This window comes from Abramis brama (genome assembly GCF_963993115.1).
Source record: "Abramis brama genome assembly, chromosome: 17".
Lineage (NCBI taxonomy): Eukaryota > Metazoa > Chordata > Actinopteri > Cypriniformes > Leuciscidae > Abramis > Abramis brama.
Window position 1 is genome coordinate 22,952,153 of NC_139979.1, and position 24,229 is coordinate 22,976,381.

At 36.5% G+C, this 24,229-nt stretch overlaps 1 protein-coding gene across 3 annotated transcripts in view; it reads right to left on the reverse strand.

The window, feature by feature from the left end:
* The window catches only part of creb5b (cAMP responsive element binding protein 5b), a 74,154-nt gene extending 50,239 nt beyond the window's left edge, over window positions 1-23,915 (reverse strand). For 2 of the 3 annotated variants that reach the window (XM_084089520.1, XM_084089521.1), the window contains exons 1-5: window positions 23,820-23,915; window positions 16,101-16,178; window positions 14,520-14,613; window positions 10,285-10,406; window positions 4,845-5,002 (exon numbers count right to left, since the gene is read on the reverse strand). In XM_084089520.1, the coding sequence (XP_083945646.1) occupies window positions 4,845-5,002; window positions 10,285-10,406; window positions 14,520-14,613; window positions 16,101-16,154 (428 nt within the window). In that variant the 5' untranslated portion in view covers window positions 16,155-16,178; window positions 23,820-23,915. Of the gene's footprint in view, window positions 1-4,844; window positions 5,003-8,910; window positions 8,948-10,284; window positions 10,407-14,519; window positions 14,614-16,100; window positions 16,179-23,819 lie in introns of those variants that run through there. The other variant, XM_084089522.1, reaches the window with a different exon arrangement.
* Between the last annotated feature and the right edge of the window lie 314 nt (window positions 23,916-24,229).

Genomic DNA, 24,229 nt, shown 5'->3' on the forward strand with positions numbered 1-24,229 from the left:
CCGATCCTGGGGACTAGCATTCAAAACACAACATATGTCTGCCTTTTTAGCAGGGCTGATGTGAAAAAGGGGAGAAAAAAGCATAAAGGAACACTGGGAGAATCACAGGAAAAGTTGGGGGTTGAGGGTCCTTGGGTTTCACAGCTGTGGGCCCCCGCCTGAGCCCTGTTAAGCAGGCAGACTTGAGGAAAGCCAATCTTAATTGATTCCAAGCCTCCAAAGCTCTTCAGCAAACATGGCGGAGCAATGAAAATGACTTGTTATCCTAATTCAATGGACGCTGTATAACTCTGTCAATCTTCACATCTCAAGAAACCCAGAAAGCAGATGGACCCTGGATTAAGCTTACTGCAGTCGTTCACAATCACTGTACAGTTAATTACATTTGTAGAGATGGAGTGGGGGGGGGGGGGGGGGGAGAATAAGAAATCTGGTTTTATAGTTGTAAATTTTATACTTTGCTATTTATTTGTGTGTGTGTGTGTGTGTGTGTGTGTGTGTGCGTGTGCGTGTGCGTGTGTGTGTGTGGCCCTGGTATCATACTAAGTGGTTTCAGAAAATGTAAAAATGCAGAAAGTTTTGTGTGACGGGTAGGTTAAGGGGTTGGGTTAGTGTAAGGGGATAGAATATACAGTTTGTACAGTATAAAAAAAATCATTGTGTGTTTGTGCGTGAGCGTGCGTATGTGTGTTTGTTTTACAGTATATGTGTACTTACAGTGTAGTTACCCAAGAATGTAATACAAGGTAACTACATGCGTTAAGGTCAGGTTTAGGGGGTTCAGGAGTAGTATCTAGTTATATAACCCAGTTATTGTAATTGCTATAGTAAGTACATAGTATGTACATGCTGAACAGGACTGAAAAATAAAATGATAACTAAAATAGCCTCTAAATAGTGAGTCTTCTCAGACGGAACCATGTCATATCTATAGGTGATCAATTCGCTATAGAAAATAGTAACATTCCGGCAACTGTGATGAAAGCCTGCCCATTTTTAAGCCAAATTTATGATTCACCTCCCTTTTCTAGGAATAGTGTAATATTTACACATTAACATTTCACAACAGCAGAGTATTTCTAAATCATGCACGTCACTACAGCATCATTCATGATTTTTAGTTCAATCATAGCATGATTCTTCAGTTCAGAGCAGCAGGAAGAGAAGATTAAATGGTTTGTGGACAGAGGCACTAACTGGCCTCGATGGCTTCCTGCGGGAAGTGGAGTTTCTGTGCTGAGGGGATTGAAAGCCTTTTTTTCCTGCTGAGGTGGACATTTCCAAACACACTGATACACGCTTCCATAGGCTGACCCCTGACCTCCACAGTCCCCGTAACAAAACAATCACTCTCACACTTGTGGAGTCCTAGGGAGTCGCAGTTTTCAATGGACATCAACAAAGATGTAACAAAAATGTATTATTAGAAGATCTTCCAAGACCAACCAGAACTTCAGAACATTAATGCAAACTGTGATTGGATGAATCTCACATGTCCAGGTCACATAACACATCCAATAGAAATAAAGTAGTTACTTTTCTGACAGTTGAGCACATTGTCCTGTCACTACAGTAATCCTTTATGTTCTTTATTACAGTTAATATTTTTATCATTATTTAAAGGCAGTACAACAAATACTACCCGAAATAAATAAACTTTAATTTAAATAAAAGATTTTAAAAAATGATCTAGCTGCAAAAGCAACATTTCTCATTTTCGTTTAGTTTTACTTGAAGTACTAAAATAACTCAAATTAAAAAAAACAAAAAATTAAGACATTTAAAAAATTAAAAAATGACAAAAGCACACAACAAAATTACTAAAAATGTTTTACTAAAATTAAAGTGAAAACGGAAAATATAAAAATAAAATCTAATTCAAAATATGAACAAAAATATATATCATTTCACATTGATTCTGGAGTGAAATGTGACCCATCAGTTCTTGACAGGTTTCATGAGATTCACCAATTACTTTTAGACTAACACAGCTTCTCCCAATAAATTATGTAGTTCACATAAAAGACCAAAGACTTTAATAATATCTGAGCTGCATGAGTGTCCATCCATAATGAATGCTATAAACGGTTTCTTTACAGCTTTGGCACATGCACACCCACGTTCCAACACAAAAACAGCATTGACGTTGCATATGCTCTGCATGAATTTATATTCACCTTTCATTTCTACAGTCTGAAACACAGCAGAGCATTCATAGCAGCATTCAGCATTACTGCAGAAACCCTGCAGAAACCCTTGTTACAAAGCTCTTGTAAGTATTGTGCAGATGCCGCGCAAGACAAAAGAAAAATCAGTGCATTTTTCACAACTCATTTACAGATTTACTACAATATTTTGACTGTTTAACAATATTTGATGTCTACTAAGGAAAGTTAATGCAGCAAAGAAAGGAGAACGAACAAGTTTCTGTCAGTCTCTTCTCCTCTCTCTCTTTCTTCGACTGTAATTCCATCCCTTTTCCAGAACAAATGGACTGTCAGACCATCAATCAACTTGATTGACAGGCCTTCCATCCAATATTCACAAGTTGTCCAATCTGGGCATACCCTACCTATCCTGTCTCACCATTGGCATTATAAATATGCAGTGTGCCTTCATACACCTCATAAAAATAATCAAACACATGAGATTTTATGCAGACATTAAGCAAAGTGTGTGTTATTGATTTGCCTCCAACCAATAAGATGGTAGGTTCTGAAAAAAGCACCCATATATCAACTCGCTAAGTGACAGTTTTATCATGAAACATCTTGTTTATGAAAATCTGGTGTTATGTGCAATAAATCTGTGATTTTGGAGACAGCTGCAGAACTGAGCCTCTAATCTTCATCCTAAATCTCCACCACTTCTGAAAATGATACTGTCCTCTCCCTGCGGCCCATCATGTGCTTGAGAGTGTGTTTCGGGCGGTGATTATACTGCAGACAGGGCGCATTCTGATGCAACAAAGAGACGGAGAATAAGAAAATTCCATTAAGAAAAAGGGAATAAGACTTTTGAGGAAAAAAGAAAGACGGGTCAGTAGTGGGATGTGTTTGCGTAAGAGGGGCGTCATCCCAAAAAGCTGATATCCCCACCAGAGCTGCACCACTGATGTCATCACTGTGGGACACACCCAAGCTGGCTACATGACACGAAGAACTTTAAGAGTCACTGCAGGGACAACTGAAAAAGATTCACAAACACACACGAACTGCACAGAACATCCAAAGAGTGCTGCAATCGTCCCAGGAATGTGAGCCCTTTGAAGGACACTTTGCAGATTGCAAATTTGCTTACCCTAATTATAAGAATTGTTTTCGCGTTAAAGGGGACCTATTATGCAAAATTCATTTACATGGTGTTTGAACATAAATGTGTGTCGGCAGTGTGTGTACACAACCACCCTATAATGGCATAAATCCACCCACTCCTCTTTTTTTTAATCCTCATAAATCATAAGCATTGTCTCAGAACAAGCCATTTGCCGTTTCTATGAAATGTTGTTTCTGTTTGAATTAAGATTATTTTTCTTACCCCATGGACAGATCATTTTGCTTGTTTTAAGCAAAAACTTTAGACATAATATCTCATCTAATTTTACTTATCTAGTAAATGGATCTTGATTTAAGAATTTTTAGACATTTGGACTGGAAACCAGACAAAAATACTATATAAGAAAAGCATTTTTTTTGCAGTGCATATATCAGAAGTTTAGGCTGATATGGCTTTAAAACGCATGCAGATAACAAACTTTCATGATGATGAAGATCTGCAATGTCACATGAGCGTGACCGCGATAGAGATGATAATCAAAACCAAACAGATGTTTTGTTAGTTTCTGGCAGAGTATCAGAGGCACGAGCTGTAAAGGCTCCGCCCTCTTCTGGAAAGCGGGGTGGGGAGCAGCAGCTCATTTGCATTTAAAGATACATGCACGAAAACAGCATGTTTTTCCTTCCATCTCAAAAATGGGCATTTAAAATATGGTATAATAAATGATCTATGGGGTATTTTGAGGAGCTGTAACTTCACAGACACATTCTGGGGACACCTGAGACTTGTATTACATCTTGTAAAAAGGGGCATAATAGGTCCCCTTTAAATAATGGTTTGCTGATCAAATGCCAGATCTTTAATTTCAACTAATGTTTTTGAGAAGCATTTCTATCATGCAGTCAGCAATGTGTTTTTTTAATTGGGTAAAAGTGCATGAGAGTGTTGGCGAGTGCATGTGAAACACCAGAACTTTGAATCTGTGAAATGCAAACGATCTGCACTTTGACCTAATCTAGTCTCTGGGTCTAATGTCGTTTTAAAAGTCATACATGTTTAGAATGACATAAGGCTGAGTAAATGATAACATTTTTTATTTTGGGGTAAAAACACTCGCCAACACTCTCACACACTTTTACCCAATTAAAAAAAGCACACTGCCCCATTAAGGATGTTTAGATAGTATACTCTAGAATGTGGGATCAGTTACTATTTCACATCACCACACATGCACAGCTTACTAACAGAAACATTCCAAAACCTTTCACAGTGAGCACAGATACTTAAATAAAAACTTCCAAGAATCCAGCTGTTGTCCACTGCTGTCCATGATAGGACACACACATCTGACTTAGACTCAAACACAGTCTTTTGAAGAACATAATCACTACTCCCCCGCCTTGGGCAAGCCAACTGCTGTATTCTGATAGGAGGAATGCAAACAGCAGCCTGGACCTTGGACTAATATCAAACCACCAGCCTTCGTCTATTGAACGCTGTACAGATGACTTGCATCTAACAATATTTATTCTGGCCCACGCAACTGCTGTGATGAGAGGGCAACTTACCCAATCTGTCTGTTGGTGGAAGGGGCTTGAGTGATGACCGAACTGGACTGGGGCGAGGGCAGTGCCTGCTGGATTACTATGCTGCTGTCGTGGTTGGCCATTCTTGAGTGGGTCTGCTGGTGCTGGTTAGGGCCCCCCTGCCCATGAAGAGTGATATTCTGTTCAGAAACACAAAGGGTGGGGTGGGGTTCATGAGCACAGGGGGAAAATATTTACTGTCAATGTATTGTAACATAACTAAACTTTAAAAAAAACAAAAAACTACAAAACAAGTCAACACTCAACTACTACACAGTAAAAAAAAAATATATATGATCAATGAGTTGTGAAAACATAAGCTTTTACATTGCTTTAACTCAACAAAATAAGTTTTATTTTATCTATAACATTTTTTAAGTCAATTGAATGTAATTTAAGTTGAAGTTACTTAAACATCCAAGTTGATTGTACTTACAAAAACATTTTAAAAGATTCATTGTCTATTGTGTATTTTAGTGATGTATGCACACCTCAAACAAAAGTTACTTTCAAATTTAACAGCTTTTCATATCCGGGTTGAATCCTTTGCAAAATCTGTAAAAATTCTCTGGGTTATATGAACCCAGCTAACAGGGAACCTTCTCAGGGCTTTGGCTAAAGTTCTGCCAAGGTTCTCTCAAAGTAATGAACAAACATTAATCCAGTAACGTTAATAGAATGTTCATTAGTTTCATCAAAGAATGTTCATCAAAGTTATCAGGTCTTAATGTTAGCACAAAACACCATCTATAACATTTATGGAACTTTGAAACGTTATTAGTAGGCCAACGTGTTTCAGAATGTCTAGAGAACATTCAGTAGTAATATTCCCATAATATTTGCTCAATTACAAAATGGAATGATCCCTTAACGTACTTATAACCAAGAAAAAACTGGATGTTTTGAATGTTCAGAGAACATTCAGAAATAACATGTTCATAACTTCATGGGAACGTTAGCGAAACGTTTTTAGAACATTTTTGCTAGTTGCGAAGCACTGACTGAACATCATATATAGCAGGCTCTTTGGTTTAGGCCACTCTGAAACAAACCACACATTTACGTGAAGTTAGAAAAAGGAGAATTATTGGTAGGAAATAAACTCTGTACTCATTTAGGTGTGACACAACTGTAAACCTGAGCTTATGCATGCATTTCCTGTAGCAGATAGAGTCTAAGTCTAAGTAAGAGATGAAGGGAAATGTCTGTTGATGGCCACTCCTTGAAGGCACAGTTTAAAGTTTTAAAACCCAAGTCAAGGTGGAAGTGCTGCAATATTTTTGCAGGCCAATCCTGAAGTTAGCATCACACTGGTTCCCCTTACGAAAAATAAGTTTATTCAAGTGTTCTATTAGTATACTTCTTTTCAACTAAAAAGAAGAAAGCATACTTTCAGTCTACATTTTATATACTTCTCAAAAATATACTTTATGTACTTCTCAGAAATATACTTAATTACACTTAAGTGTACTTGACTTATACTGAGAGAAAAGTCCAAGAATATTTGGCCTATACTTGTACTCAATCTTTTGATCGAGATGTACTTAAAAATATAATTAAGTATTCAAAGTATACTTGGCTTGTAGTTGTGTTAACTCTTTTGATCGAGTAGCCTATTAAATATACTTTTTTTACACTCTTATGAAACTTACATGAAGAGAAAACGACTGTGAAGCTTTGGGGGGGATGGACTCGATCTACTCCATCTGTTTTCTGATCATCGTTCTAATCTAATCTGATCAAGGCGTAGTCTTTGACAAAAATGAGATTTTCTCATATTTTTTGTTTAAAATGTTGCCTTTCTTTATGAAACTTACCAACATTCAAGTGTTGATAAAAAAGGATGCATGAAGCTAATAAATTGTTTTTAAAATTAAAGTACAGTTAAAGGTATTTTTCAAGTATAAAAAATAACATTTGAACATAGTAGTATAGGCCTACTACAAGTGCAAAAATTATATATAAATAGAAAACTATAAGTATAATGTTAAGTTCACTTAAAGAAAACTAGTTGTGCGCTTAAAGTTTACTACTGTTACACTTAAACATATACTTTTATATACTAAAAGTGGGCCAATTTAGTCCCAAGCGGTATTAAAATAGTACACTTACAAGTTTACTACTAGTACATATTGACATTAGTATACTTACTTCATAATGTATACTTAAAAATATACTTGAACATTACTTAAGTATACTTCATAAAATGAACTTGAAGTATACTTCTTTTTCGTAAGGGTCCCTCCAATAGGATTTGTCGATTGGCTTTTGGATTATTTAATAAAATTAGCTATGTGACCAACTAATGTGCATGATGAAACATTTTTTTCATCATGATAATCTTCACAAAAGACCACATCTTTAATGAATTTTGAAGCCTAAATACAATTGCCAGAAGTAAAAAGCTAAACATAGGCCAAAAACAAATTACACTACGGTCATTCACTCTGCATAACCTGAGGTCTGTGCTTTTTTCTTTAAAATAAATAAATAATAATAATTGTCCCTGAAAGCTTGAGTTAAAATAGTTTCCAAGAATTACAAACACAATGAGGCAGCAATGGACTAGTGAGTAGATGAGTTTTCCAAACAAAAACCCATTCAAACAACCCATTGCCAAAATGCTAACTTGTTTCCAAGTTTTGGCCTACAAAAATCATCCCTGCATCACTCTATGACTTTAATATGAATACTTACAGTGCAGCAATACTTTAGCGCATATTATAGCACACCTAGACACACAGAATCTAGTCTCAGCCTCAGACGTCATGTTGAACGTCTGGCTGAACGTCTGATGCATATGAAACACTTCAGGATTTTTAAAGTCGTCATCTGATTCGTTGAATTATACAGGATGTCCGGGAGAAGTGTGTGTCGCGTTCTTTAACAGTCCGCCTGGAAACAAAGATGCCGTGAAGCCAAACTTCCTCATTGAAGAAGAATTTATCGGGATCAACTAAACGCTGTATGTGAAGTATGTGAAGTTCACAGCATAGACTTAGAAAATAAGTCCAAGAGTTTTACACACCTGTCTGTTATTGTAGGGACATCGACGTTACATTTTCACACCCCTAAACATGACGTGGAACAAAACGAACGATGATTACATGTCAGTCAGACGGCCTCCGGGCAGTCCTTGGCCAATGAAAGCTGCGATGCAGTCCAGTCTGAAGGTCTGGCTACACGAGACTACACAGAATCTAACTTGCCTAAAAAGGCACATCCTTTAAGCTCATGGGATTCTAAACAGATTAACCAGCTTCCACATTTGATTTTTAGTATACACTTCCTTTAAGAAAAGCAGAATTCTCTGAAAAGGCTCTGGGCGATATCTCCCTCTCACCTGTTTTTGCCTTTTCAGCAGAAGTCCTGCTACAACCTGCTGCTTGCTGACTTGGCATGGTGTACTAACCCTAAACCTCAAGTGTAAACTCCCCAGATTAACAGACACCATTAGTTTATCTACAGCACGGCCGTCATGCACATGCATACAGTAGGGTGGTGGTCACCGAGGCCAGTCATCTTATGACACAGTCACAAGTGGTAAAACAGTCATTAGGGTCGAAGTTGTTTACATCGTTGTCAGACCTTGAAGGAAAACACCTGCAATAGTTTGGTTTTCACGATGGCTTCACGATTACCATCCCAGTTATCACTTTGAAATATGCCTTTGAAAAACTTCTTTAAACTTCTTTAAAGTTTCTTTAAACTTCCTAGATGGTTTATTATGTAAAAATCTGCTTGTACTGTATGTGTGGAGGCAAATGTAATAAAGCAGCACAATTTGTTCAATATAACAACATTGGTCAACCAGTTGAGTTAATTTGGAGAAGTACTGCCTATAGAATGTCTAAAGTGGACTATTGAAATAAAGTGTAACCCATATTTTTGTTAGGTTGACTGTCATGGAACCTCATAAGTGACACAAGTAACTGATTTGAGACGTTTTCAATAGAAATTGACATTAACATGTTGCTAAGCTAACAGAGCAAAATATATAGCACACACAAATACGGGTATTAGGGGTGTAACGGTTCAAATTACTCACGGTTTGGTTTTTATCACAGTTTCGGTACGGTTCGGTATGTGCTATGTTCAGGAGAAAAAGAACTACTGTCAAATAAAAATAAAGAAAATAAGAACAAACAATCAAACTACAAGCAACAGGACAAATAAATACAATAGAGCAAAGATCCAAATAAAATAAACAGTGCTTTTCAGGTTTTTCAGGTATCTAACAGTAGTTTTCAGGTAGGCTACAGAAATTTAACAAATAAAGTAATAAAGTAATCAAATATTGCATATAAACAACATTGCATATAATCTTCACTGTATAAATTAAATAAAGATGAATCATTATTAAAGTTACAAAAGCTATTTAGTCAAGAGCAGTGAGTGATTTCCTTGTATTTTGATGAAGGCGTATGACTGGTCATATTAGAGCATAAGGCACTTGCATTTAACAAGTTTAGGGGAAGCCAGAAATGCATATCCTTCGACAGAAACATACATTAGCCTAACTCTGTCTGTCTGTTTTACGTGTTGTTATTTTCAACAAACCATATTATAAGTGCAAGTGGTGGGTGTACAACGGTACAGTTCGATTTTTTACTGAGAACCGTTACACCCCTACTGGGTATATTAATCAATTTTTAAAATCTGTTGAAAATTCTGTTTGGTGTTGCTAGTGGTGCAGAAATGACACGACTCGAGAAAAACAGAAATAGCTATAGAAGTTCTATTCCAAAGCCTAGTGAGCAACTAACCATCATGAAAGCAAAAGTAGTTTTCAATAGAGTCTGACATGTTGCTAAGCTAACCGCCCAATACTCAAATTAGTATAAAATATATAGCACACACAAATACAGGGTATATTAATCGATTTTTAATTACACAGAACTATTTTTTTTAATAATATTCAGACTCTACTTGTGTATTGCATTCTCAGCGCTGTTGCAAGAGGCAGACTAAAATAGTTTAGAGAGATTTTTGCTAAGCTAAGTTAAGTTGAAAGTTGCTTAAAGTTAGTTAAAGTCACTATGTTTACTTTGCATACTTACCTAAAGTATGTTTCTGGTTTTAGAATTTGAGAAATCGAGATATCTTAAGTTACCATAAAGTTTCCTACATTGTGGAAAAGCAACTCGCACCAGGAGCAAGACTATGATGCCCTAAAATACTGTCAGACGTGGAATTGAAGAGCATCAAGAGTGTGTGATTGTCTGGGTGATATGTGATATCCAGACAAACAGCGCTCTTATGAACACAACTGTCAGTCTGAAGCTCAGGTGGCAGATCTGATCTCTGGGTGTATTACCTACTTCAGCTACGGAGCTGCCGTGTATGTGTGTGAATTTCGGTGCGTTATTGTTATGGGGTGATTGTGAGCATCACAGCTGCGAGACTCACACCATAACCTCACCTGTTTGCTGTCCTCCTCCTCTTGAGCCTTGCAAAACTCCTGCTCGATGGAGCAGTCCAGCTCGCTGAAAAGACCCACCTCCTCACAGTTCTTCAAGAAGCGCGTTGGGGTCGGCGTCTGGTCTGGAAACATTCAAGCAGAAAATACATCAAAATTTAGCAGGACATATTAGCTTAAATGTTTACAACGGGTTCGATTAGCAAGGAAAGCGTCCTATTTGGTCTATATCTATTAATTTATTCATAATTACATTGAGAATGGAATTCACTTTATGATGTCTTATATGATGCACATTTTTACATTTTTGGGGGTCATAAAATAAACTAATTAGGGTGGTAAAATATCATATATCATAATGTAGAAAAAAAAATCTTCATAAAAAAACTTCCTGACGAAATTACTAACTAATTAATTCATTAGTTAACATGAACTAACAATGAAAACTACTTCTAAAGCATTTATTAATCTTAGTTCATGTTAATTTACTAATACATTATTAAAATCTAAAGTCGTATCTGTTGAATGTACCTGAGCTACATGAACTAATAATAAAAAATATGATTAATAAACAATACTATAACAAATGTATTGCTCATTGTTAGTTAATGTTAGTTGATTGTAACGTTTTGGTCACGTCTCATGTCTTTGTCATGTTTCCTGTTGTCATGTAATTCCCTGTCATAGTCATGTGATCCTGCCATGTGTTCCCTTGTCTGATGTGTCATGTTGCCATTGTTTCATTGTTCACAGGTGTCCTTTGTATAATTAGTCCCTTGTAATTAGTCATTGTGTATTTAAGCCCTCATGTTTGCCATGTGTCTTTGTCAAGTATTGTTTCACTGTAACCTCTGTGGGTAAGGCCATGCCATGCCATGCCATGCCATGCCATTTGATCACGTTTTGTAAATAAACTCCACTTGGCTTCTCTACAAACTTGCCTTCAGTGGACCTCTTTTATATTGATGTATTAACTTATGTTAACTAATGGGACCTTATTGTAAAGTGTTACCGTGAAAAAATACGTATTTAGTAGTTTGGCATAATATTTTATTAATACTTTAAATTAAGCAGTTTTGAAGCATTTTTGTTAAAATATTTGACACCAAATCAAAGTCATGAGGAGCAACCAATAAGAAAACAGGATGTGATGTCATAGAAAGGACTGCTAAAGAACCTCATGACTGTATCTCAACATCAATATGCTTCAAAAACTATCAATTAGTTTTGTTCAGGTTGTAAAAGCTATTGTGATCATCCACTCCCCACCCAATTTTTTTTTTTTTTTTATTTAATAATTTGTCTTTTAAATATTTTTTTTATAATTTGTCACATTCTGTTTTTACCCAACTTGAAAAGAAATTTTAAGAGAAAAAAAAACCTAAACTAAATAAATACACTCAATTAGTGAAGTCAACTCTGCATGAACAAAATTATGTCAAGTTTATGTCAAGCTAAATACAATCTTCTGGCGGGACCATGTGGTCCATGGCACTAGGATGCATTTCTAGCTGCATGCCATGTCTCTCTCCACTCAGGCTGTGATTCTGTCCTCTTCATTATTTACCCTTGTCAGAGTGGCAGATCAGATTTCTGGGATCAGCTTTGGGTTTCTCGCTCCGCATTCTTTTACATGCAGGCCCTTCTTTCAGTAACTCACTTGCTAACAAAAGTTGCACATGCGTTCCTTCACTCACTACCGCTCATTTGCTCAGCCTCAGACACACTCCACTGAGAAATCACACACACCTCTTATTGAGTTAGTGGTGGGACGATAATTTCTAGCCGCTACTGTAACCACATAGTAACTCATTATCTTGTACTTTATCAAACCCACAATGAATATTACAGTCTAGACTGAACCGCACATCCACGACTCGTAGAATCCCATCATGGGTTTCATTTCAGGATCCCTGTTAGTGTCTGCAGGATCTTGATAGAAGAGGATGAATGAAATACGTATATCATAAAAATAAGCGTGTCCAAAATAAAAATCAGAAAAGAACAGTTTAAAATGCATGTGACAAGTTTCTTCTATTAATGGCTTTGTATGGTTTTATTTTTTTTAAACATTTTTCAAGAATAGTTTCAGTTTAATTTACTGAAATAAAATAAAATGTCATGTGGTGTAACATAAATTAAAAAGTTATAATTTTCAAAATATTGTTATTAATAACTTAATCAACTCAATCAATTAACTCATAAATTAACTCATAATTATATAATAAAACAAGAAGCACTTGAATATCACACAATTCCGATTCATTTTTCAAATCCAATCTAAAGGACTTGCATCATCAATTTGCAAGTGCTGAAATGAGATCTGTTTGTTCGGACAGTGTAGTCAATATCCAGTGTATCTACATAAGTTGCTATGGCAATGATGTAAGCATCAGCACAATGCCAAGATACTTTTGAGAGTTGTTGTCAAAGTTGTTGTCACTGAGGACAGAAAAGTGAAAAATATTGCCTTTGCTTTTGGCCATTACGGTGCATGAGAAAACACAAGTTATTAATTACTGCATTAAATCATAAATAGTCTTTTTTGTATCTGAAACTGCTCATTAGTTCTCTCATTCGTAATTCACTAGTGAATGAGAGTGTGCATCTCAAATGACAAAATACATGAAATCTGATCTGACCGTGCAGACTGCAAGTCATTTACAGAAATCAGATTTGAGTTGAATTTTAAACAACATTTGATGGATGGATGGACAGACGGACGGATGGATGGATGGATGGATGGATGGATGGATGGATGGATGGATGGATGGATGGATGGACAGATGGATGGATGGATAGACAGACAGACAGACAGACAGACACATCCAGATAGATAGATAGATAGATAGATAGATAGATAGATAGATAGATAGATAGATAGATAGATAGATAGATAGATAGATAGATAGATGGATGGATGGATGGATGGATGGATGGATGGACAGACAGACAGACAGAGAGATGGATGGATGGATGGATGGATGGATGGATGGATGGATGGATGGATGGATGGACAGATGGATGGATGGATAGACAGACAGACAGACAGACACATCCAGATAGATAGATAGATAGATAGATAGATAGATAGATAGATAGATAGATAGATAGATGGATGGATGGATGGATGGATGGATGGATGGACAGACAGACAGACAGAGAGATGGATGGATGGATGGATGGATGGATGGATGGATGGATGGATGGATGGATGGATAGATAGACAGACGGACGGACGGACAGACAGACACATCCAGATAGATAGATAGATAGATAGATAGATAGATAGATGGATGGATGGATGGATGGATGGATGGATGGATGGATGGATGGATGGACGGACGGATGATAGATAGATAGATAGATAGATAGATAGATAGATAGATAGATAGATAGATAGATAGATAGATAGATAGATAGATAGATGGATGGACAGATGGATGGATGGACAGACAGACAGACACATCCAGATAGATAGATAGATAGATAGATAGATAGATAGATAGATAGATAGATAGATAGATAGATAGATAGATAGATAGATAGATAGATAGATAGATAGATAGATAGACTGATGGATAGACGGATGGATGGACAAACAGACAGACAGATGGATGGATGGATGGATGGATGGATGGATGGATGGATGGATGGATGGATGGATGGATGGATGGATGGATGGATGGATAGATAGATAGATAGATAGATAGATAGATAGATAGATAGATAGATAGATAGATAGATAGATTTTTGGTGTTCATTAACAGATTTGAATCAGGCACACACATAAAAAGGCTGACTTTTTCAACCAAGGCTGAGTAAACAACTTTGGTTAGTTATTGTACAATCTCTAAATATGCACCCTGGAATCCTCCACTTTTTCATCATAGTTGTTGAGCCTTATTTTCTTTTCTTCCTCCACTGTTCCCCTTTCCCCTCGTCCCCTGAGAGGGCCAGCGGTCTAATTGATATAGAGCTCATGGAACGGGTTGATGACTGGGATTAGGGGATTGAGACAGAGCACAGCACAAATATTATTTTAGCCACATGGCTCTGCATTTAAAACGACACCTACGCATTTGCCAAGTCATGCGTCCTGCCTAATACACCTAATCAAAGACAGACGCTAAGAAGAGACTCCCACACGAGCTGTGTGTGTGTGTGTGTGTGTGTGTGTGTGTGTGTGTGTGTGTGTGTGTGTGTGTGTGTGTGTGTGTGTGTGAGGTCTGTCTCACCTGACAGCATGTTGTCATTTTTGATGGAGGGGAATTTGAGGGTCATTTCATGCTTGTGCCGATGAATCATTAGATGATCCTCCGTAGGGAATCTCTGGAGAACATGGAAACAACTGGTTGCGATTTAATCACACTAAACACAATAAAAAAAAAGCAGAGGCTTGTTTTCTTTCCATTCTGTGTTCTTGAAAAACAGAATCTTACAAGTGACTCTGTCAAGCGAAGTTATTTTGCCAAAGTTATACTAAGCATTTTGTACAACAGGACTGAGCCTTAGGCATAAACTGCCTCTCTGACTCTGAACCGATTAGAATAACAACCTTCTGATTGAAAATACCTTCTCATTATCGTAATTACGTTATCTTAATTACTGTTTAAGAGTACCTGAAAGGTATATTGTGTTTGTAAATGGTCCACATGAACCAACGTGCTTGGACAGACTGTGATAGGCCTAGTCTGACTGTGCAGAGTTTCAAAACAGGTGGATTGTGACCCAAATGTGCGGAAAGAAGAGAAAAATAATGCTAAATGCAACTCAAAATTTTTTTTTTATAGGATACAGGATAGAAAATGTATACTTTTAAAAAGGCAGGGAAAGCACTTTTAATATCTTAGCTTGATGACATCATAGGCTGTGCGTCCAATCAAAATCTGTCTTTCAAGAGTCTATTTTTGTCAATTTCTCATATCAATATTTGTACATATTTGTAGACCTATGCAGTACATGGTAATATTAATACTGTAATATAATATTAATAATTCAAAGTACGATTTGTATTACTTTTGTATGATAAACAATTTTGTTATTATTTTGGGTTGCTATTATAAAGTCTGGGTCCTGAACCAAAACCAGTTTAAAACTGGTTTAGTGTCAATGAGACATACTATTATAGGTTTTAATCATATAAAATATATATAATATATTATAAATATATAATATAATATATTATAGTATATATTATATAATATAATAATATAAATAATATGAAATATTCAATTTTATTAGTTTTGGTCATTTTGCTGTGTGGTTTTGTCTTTTTTTTTTTTTCTTTTTTTTTTTACATCTATGGTTTAATACAATTTTATAATGTATTATACATTTTTTAGTTATTTTTGTAGGCTACATCAAGTTGCCAAAAATGAAAATGAACAAAATGAAATCATTTATTTTATTTCAGGTGATTTCTGATGATAAAATCACCAAAAACAGAGTCATATATATATATATATATATATACACACACACACACACATCTATATATATATACACACACACACACACACACACACACACACACACACATATATATGGTGTCTCTGACTCTGGTCCTGGGCTGTGCGAACCAGTGTGTTGGTGGAGCTTTTTTACACATTAAGAGAGAGATTATTTACTATATCTATGAGGATTCCACCTCATCCAAAGAAATACAAAGCCAAGAATCTTATAAAGACCCAGTGGATTTCATTTGCCTCAACGAGATAGCATTTCACTGTTGTTGTCTATGGTGCAGTTTCACATTGAGAAGGAGCTTTCTCAAGTTACAGGACCGTTCGTCTTTGCCATTGTCTTATCAGACTCACCTGAGAGCAGCCCGGGGCGATGCACACGAACGGCCTTTCCTGCTCGGAGTTCATCACTGTCACTGGCTCCTCATATACCTGAACACAAAGCAAAGGAGAGAAATTCAAATCAGGGGCGCCTCCAGGACTCAGCAGCATAAAGACCCGCTCAGATTATGTCACTAATGTATCGTGTGCCAGTGATAGCCAACTCCGTGGTTCCCGAAGAGGCTTTGACGGAATCTCAGTGAGTATTCGGTGTCTTACGCCCTGGGAGAGGGCATTAGGAGTTGTAAAGGTTTAGGCTAAAACTGACCCCTGAAGTGTCACCCTGCTCCTTCGTCTCCATGGAGCCGTCGCTGACCACAGGGTAAGGTGTAAACTATCCTCTCTGTGTTGTGCACGCAAGTGTGTGGCTAAACCCAGACGCACGGCACTGAGGTCAGGGTATCAGTGAACTGTCAGTCATTAGCAACTCTTTTGACACCTAAACTGCCCTTTTAATACTTCACCAGCCGTGTCTTTAGCAGTTTGTATTAGATGGGTCGATGACAGTTAAGGACATCCAAGATAAAGAATAGGGACCCACTTTTAAAAATTTAGAAGTGTATTCTTTGCGTTCATGTTGGCTTCACATTGTTTTGAAAAATTGTATACAATTCACCAACAGTTTGAATGTATTAACTTTATAAATGGCATGTAGTGTAAGCATCAATGTCATAACATAATTTGCTTACACCTTGTACACATCAAAAAGTATATTTATGATACAATGATGCAAAAAAGTATATATATATATATATACTTTACTATAGATACTATACTAGATAAATCATATTGCTTCATAATTTCATAATTCAGGTGGTTCATAATTCATAATTTCATTTAAGCATAAAAAATATAGGATTAATTTTTTTTTTAAATATTTTATAATATACATTTTTTAATCCTTTCTGTGATATTTGTGAAATTAAGCATATATGATTTATCTTGTTTAATGTGTTTATTTTGTCATCGTTTATATATACATATACATATACATATATATAGTATGAACTTAAAAAAGATGAAAAATGTCAGTGTTGTATAACTGTCCTGATATTTATATTGAAGAATATTTAATGATTATATATATAATTATTATTATTATTTATTTATTTTTTCCTATTTTCCTATTTTTTTCCTATTTGCCTTTTTATGATATTTTACCACCTGGATTTTATCACAACTAACCTGACCATGTCAAAGGTCAAATGATCTGGTATTTTAAAAGACCTATCGATCTTGACACACTGTCATGAGGGTTTTCAGAGGTCATCTTTATTATATAATTTACTATATTATGATATAATTTATCTTTATGATATAATTTTCTGTATTATCTTTATTATACTTATATATATTTTTTCAAATATTTAAATTGTGCTTATATATATAGAAAAAACAATAAAAGATTATGTAAAGCTACACAATAAAGTTTTCTTCATCCTTTTAATGATACATTTTAATGCTAAATCTTTTTTAACATAATACTAATATGTATACATATATATATAGAGAGAGAGAGAGAGAGAGAGAGAGAGAGAGAGAGAGAGAGAGAAAATTGAAATTACACTTAATTTCATATCATTTCAATTTTAAGTATTTTAAAATAAATAATAGATCTGAAAAAAGAGCATCATGACCCAGGTCAGTTTTAAAGTCAACTGTTAATGGTGAAATATAGCTGCCTCTACCCAACAGCAGGGTGACAATGTGCGGCAACACAGCAAACTGACAGGGTGACAAACTACAGAGAGGGCAATAAAGTGTAAAAATGTTTCATTACAATGACAAAACTCTGAACTATTTCTAGTGTCCTATTCACAAGTGGTGATTACATTTCAATGGCAAATCTCTCTCTCCGTTACAGCTCACCACGAGCACTGGAATCCCTTGTTCAGTGCCATGATGCTGCTAAATGCCATGGATGAAAGACTGACAATGGAATGGTATGCCAGTCATTCAGTTTCACGCACATGGAGTGTGACCGGGCTGCTCCTCTGATGCTGATGGGACGTACTTTGCCGTGCTTTTCTTATGTGGGCCCACGCTGAGCCCTCTGCTACTGTCGCCAAGGGGATCAGAGTGCGATTCTGTGGAATATATCAGGCACCAATTGTGCTTTAGTCTCATTCTATTCAACGAGTGATGATCTATAGGGAGTCTGGGTGTTTGATTCTGACTGTTCTGATTAGTCAACTGGAGCAATACGTTGTGATTGGTCAACCACTTCTAGCGTGTTTCGGAAATGTCCCGCCCCCTTGCCAGGCCTCAGATTCTGTGTGGGCCTGAGATGGCAACAAATGCTTATGACTATTTTATCGCAACAGCGAAAAAACTGTATTGCAAAATTTGGCTGCATGTCATGCATCACAGGTGATCATAAACTTGGCCAATGTTTCTAACACCTGTTTTGGGAATTTTGCAGCACCCTTATGTAAGTTTTGTGCGAAAGAGTAACAGTATTATGGTCTACAACAGCCTAATGAGACACAGCTGTAATAGTCCATGACAGCCAGAGTCGAGTCCCCTTCATATACAGCAGCAAAACAGACTAATGACTGTGGCTACGTATTGACACACCGCTTAGACAGCTTAAACAACAAACACTTTCCAAATGTGTGGAAAATAAACACGTTCAAAACTTTGAAAGGCGAAAACATTAAGAGAAAAGCATGAATTCAAATGCTTCAGGCTCGGATACATGAGCCCCCGCTGTGTGAACGCTTTCATACACGATTTGCATGTGCATTTTTTTTCCCTGTCCGATTGGTCTAGTCAACTGTTTCCTCCCATGCAGTCAAAACATGCAAATTTGCCGTTATATTAACCAGACATCTTTTTCCTTACAGTCCGGCCTTGGGACAGAGCCCCTCAAGGCGGCTTCTGACACGCGGCCCTTGGGGACACATGGTCTGGACAGGGTGTTTCTGTAAGCGAACTGACATCAAGAACACGTCTGCTAAATGGCAAGTCACTAACACACAGCTCTCAGAAAGTTGCACCTCCAAGTCTATACCGCATCTGTCTTATTCCGCTCTCACTTTTCATTGTAATTGCTATTTAAAAACCGTCATTTTGGCTGTTCAGTATTCAACCTTTCAAGAGCCTCTGTCACTAGATGAGATTGAACACTTTTGCCAGAACTATTTTTGTTAAAATAAAGGGACAGATCATCTAAAAAATGTAGTCGTCATTTTCTCATTTACTTTTTTTCACAGAACACAAAATAGTATATTTTGAAAAATCCTGGTAAACTAATTTGGTCACCATTGACCTTCATTGTATGGACAAGAAAACACTGAGACGTTTTTCAAAGCATGAGAACAACATGAGAGTGAATAAATGATGAGAGAATATTCATTTTTGAGTGAACAATTTCTTTGAGTAAATTTATTTAACATTTTACTTCCGTAATGTGATGTATTTCTGAGGGAAATTTAACGACAACGAGATAGAAATATCAGAAATTGATCGTATCATCTCTATTTGACTCTTCTCTCAGCTGAAAAGCAAAGACGTTTCAGAGGTAAAGTCATAATATTTTACTTGCATTGGATTCAAGGTTTTAAGATAAAAAAGTCATACAAGTTCGGAATAACATCATAATTATTGGATATTCAGTTTATAGCTTGATTTATTTGAACCTGATAAAAAACATTTTATATAATTATCACGTGTAAAACAAGACATTTCTGATAAAATTGAAAAATGACTATATGTTCATTATAAACATTCCTTCCCTCTTCGGTTAAAATTAATCTGGCTGACTGAGCGAATTGCACTGAGTTTCCCATATATCCAAAAAGCTTTTTTTTCTTTGGAATAAGGTGCACCGATGAATCATTCAGAATAAAGAACCATGAATGTGTTAAATGTGATCAGTTTTGAGTTCATGTTGACTTTACCAATACACCTTTATAGTGAGGAACATGTTTCTGTGTCCTTATCTAGCCTTAAACTTTACAAACTTTTCACCGTATCAGTCAAGATTTGAGAATGCATTGTAATTATTGTAAACATGCTGTGTTCTCAAATGTTACGAGACCTGAGATATGCCGTCTTGTGATATCATCTGGCCTAATTCCAAAAGCATAACCAGCAGTGCAACACAATCAGACGCCTGCAGCAATATTCCATATTTCCACTATGCATGTTCTCCAACATGCGAAATCCCCACTACAAAGACTGTCATCAAATCTGTTCATTTAAACATAGGATTATGCACTTCATTCATTTTTATGAAAAATATTACCGTATCATTTCCACCCTCCAGCAAGTCTTTTAGCCACCTAAACTGCTCAATATTCCCATGTGACACAAGACCAGGTGTGAGATGTTTGCTCACCGGTGGTCATACACTGCTTGGCTTTTATTTCACCGGTGTTTTCATTTAACACAGGAAATTTCGTTACACTTCAAATTTAGAACGGCCCAATGTGGCAGCCGAGGAGGATTAGGGGACCGGAGTACAGTTTCACAGGGAACCGGTGAGGAACTTTCTTCATTTGAATTCAAACAGTGTGGTTCACAGGCCGAGGGGAGAAGGAGGGTGGTGAAGGTTACAGCAAGCACAAACTTGTACCGCAATTCAAATCCAACCTACAACCTCCCACCCCCCGTCCCCCACAGGCCTTCGGCAGAAAAGGTTCAAGGTAGGATCAGCTCAGGGCCCGGGGCAAGGAATAAGAAACATACAGACAATGCAAAGGATGCCATAAACCTCTCTTAATGAACAGACGAAGGGGCCCAACAAAGGCAACCTTCAATCACTGTCAGTCATCACATCTTCTCAAACATAAACTCACAGAGACCTAGAGAACTTCAGGCTTTGATACAGGAGGTACAAACATTTGAAATATGAAGGTTGTATATCGGAACGTTGTTGTTGTTCAGTGTACAAAAGAGATGGCAAAATGAAAACATGCCATTTGTGATTAAAATTAACATCAAAAACTTTTTAATTGCCATGTTATCATACACCACATATTATAAGGCATTTAGAATTTTCTAAATCTTTCCACTCATTGTAATTCACTCTATCAGCCAGATTAATTAAACTGGAGAGGGAAGGAATGTTTATAATAGTCGTATAGACATTTTTTCCAATACCAGTCACTCAATTTTATTAGATATGTCGGTAACACTTTAGTTTAGGGTCCAATTCTCACTATTAACTAGATGCTTATTAGCATGCATTACTAGTATATTGGCTGTTTATTAGTACTTATAAAGCATAATGCCTTATTCTGCATGACCATATTCTATATCCCCTAATCCTACCCAATACTTAACAACTACCTTACTATCTATTAATAAGCAGTAATTAGGAGTTTATTGAGGCAAAAGTCATAGTTCATAGCTAGGTAATAGTGAGAATTGGACCCTAATCTAAAGTGTGACTGATATGTCTTGTTTCACAGCTGACAATATGGTGCATTTCACAGATAATAGTATTAAATGTTTCTAATCAAGTTCACATAAATCAAGCTAGAAGTTGAATATCCAGTTATTTGCTCTCTCTCACTCTCATGTTATTCCGAACTTTTATGACTTTCTTTCTTCCATGGAACACAAAAGGATAGGTGGACAGAATGCAAAAACTGACAGCCTCAGTTGCTGCCATTCACTTACATTGATTTTTTTTCCGTACAATTAAAACATCTCTTTTTGTGTTCCACAGAAACTAATACAGGTTTGTATCAAAATGAAAGTGAGTAAATGATACAGACTTCACATTTTAAGTGTGAACTCGTTCAATCTTCAACCTGGACAATGTGATAGAATAACTGTAATCTATTTTAATTTTCCTCCCTGTGTGAAGATGAACTGTAGGCTACATATATGTTTAATATACGACTGTTTGCTGTACTTTCTTACAAACCAACATTTATCTGTGTTGTAATGAAAAGAACCCAGTCAAACGTATCAGTGGATTCAAATCTTTTAAGCATTTGGGCTTTTAGAAGAGAGTTTGCCTCGTCAGCACAAACCGCTGAAACCCTCAATATCTGGACGGTTAATCAAAGTCTGACTGGCCTGCATTATGACGTCATGCGTCGAAGCATTGCTTTCTTGTTACGGTGTTAGAAAATAAAGACGTGTGATTCAGTGCAAAGATTCATGCTTTAACTCGTCCTTTATAAAAGAGCGGACTGGGACCCCTCTGACAGCCGCGGTAGCTCTTGTCGAAACGGGAAAACACTGAGGTGCAGTAGTTTCCACAGACGAAAGAAGTTCCTCAGTTTCTGCGTGTTGATGAATGAAACAAAACAGATTCAACGCTACAAACTAATTCTCTAGAACGGACCGCTTCAAAGGAACAATGCAGAACACTTGTGTCACAGCGTGAAAAGGACACAACATACACGCTGTGGCAAGCCATGTTAACACTTTTTCATTTAAAACAACTTACTAATATGCAGGCTATATATTCGTTATTAGTTCTTATTTCTACTGGCAAGTAATCCAATAGCGAAGAATCTTTTTCAGTTAGGCTATATGTACATTCATTGCTTATTTGAAAATCTATTCCATTGTTACAGGAAAGGAGTTCTTTTGCCACTGGATTCTTTTTGGATCTGGTTCAAGTATCAACTATTCACTTCATACTATTATGTATTCCAGTTGTTGCTGGTCCCTATTCTAATTTTACTGTAGCCTAAGTATTACTATTTCCAGTAACTATATAGCCTATTATTTTGTAAGTTTTAGAATCTAACAATCTATATTACTAAAGTTAGTAAAAATCTAACAATAGCTACTCCTACTATCTATTCCATTAGTACCAAGTAGGCTACCTATTTATGACACACTATAGGCTACTGATCTCTTCTCTCAACTTTTTTAATTTATACAAGATTCAACTAATTTTAAGTCATTTTAGGTTTAAGTTTAACTTTCAGTTGAAATAACTTAAACATCCAAGTTGATTGTACTTAATTCAAAGCAGCAACTTTTATTTACTGTGAAGTTAAAATTGCATCTTACTAGTTAGACCTGTATTTTTACTCATATTCACCAATGCATATGAATGGCTAAATTACAGATATTTACTAATAACTAAAAGTAGCTATCAATGAATATAACTAGTGAAATTAAAAAAATATAGGCTTCTAGCCCCGACTAGATTAGCCTACTAACTAGTAATTAGAAATAAGTAGGCTACTAGTAACATAAAAATGAGTTCGTTAGAGGAATAAGTGTTAAAACAGCTTGCCACACATGCACATACAAACACATGCACGCACAAGTAAAAACTGTAGAAACACATCGTGTTTGACAGCTTCATGCGCGCAAACTAAAAAACCACCTACTCCGCGTAAAGTTTTGCACAATACAACGACTTAAGTTTGAGATCAGAATCAAGATTAAGCTAGTTGTTTAATGCGACACGATCCCTTAATGCGCAATTTGGCTAAAGACAGTGCGCAAAGCTGTTACATGCAAACAATCCCTGGAGATCCGAAAATAATCAATCATGTTCCGCGTGTTTACTTTCCTGCATGAAACGTGAACGACTTCACGCGTACAAACAGAGTCTGTAAAAGTACTTAGAATCTGTTCATGTGAATCCCTAACAACTTGTCACTTCTTCAGGCTCAAGAGAATGACTATTTCAATGGCACCGACTCGGCAAGTGCATGTGAATGCGAAGGAATGGATGTATCGGCATGAAAAACAACTCAAACAACTCACCGCAGAAGTCTGGAGAAGATGCAGCACACTTTCTGAAGGAACCACGTTGGACTGAGGAAAGATTACAATACGATCTATTTAGAGAAGCATTACATCACCCTTTGGTGACGTCACGTGGGATTCCTGAACTTCTAAATCATTGCGGTCCCTCGTAGAGGCGGGGCGAGAGGGGCAGGCGGGGCGGGGTCAGGACCAGTGGGTGTGGCAACACCAACATCTGTCTGACTTCAACTTGTTATTGTTTTCGCAGCGAGTTAGTCATAAACTGCTGTTGATAAAAAATAAAAAAAAAAAAGTGTAGGCTATATGATCATGAGATATAAATGCACATTATTGGCAATTAAACAACTAATACAGTTTAGGTCAATTGTTATAACACTATAATTACATTAATGTTTTATTATTTTGAA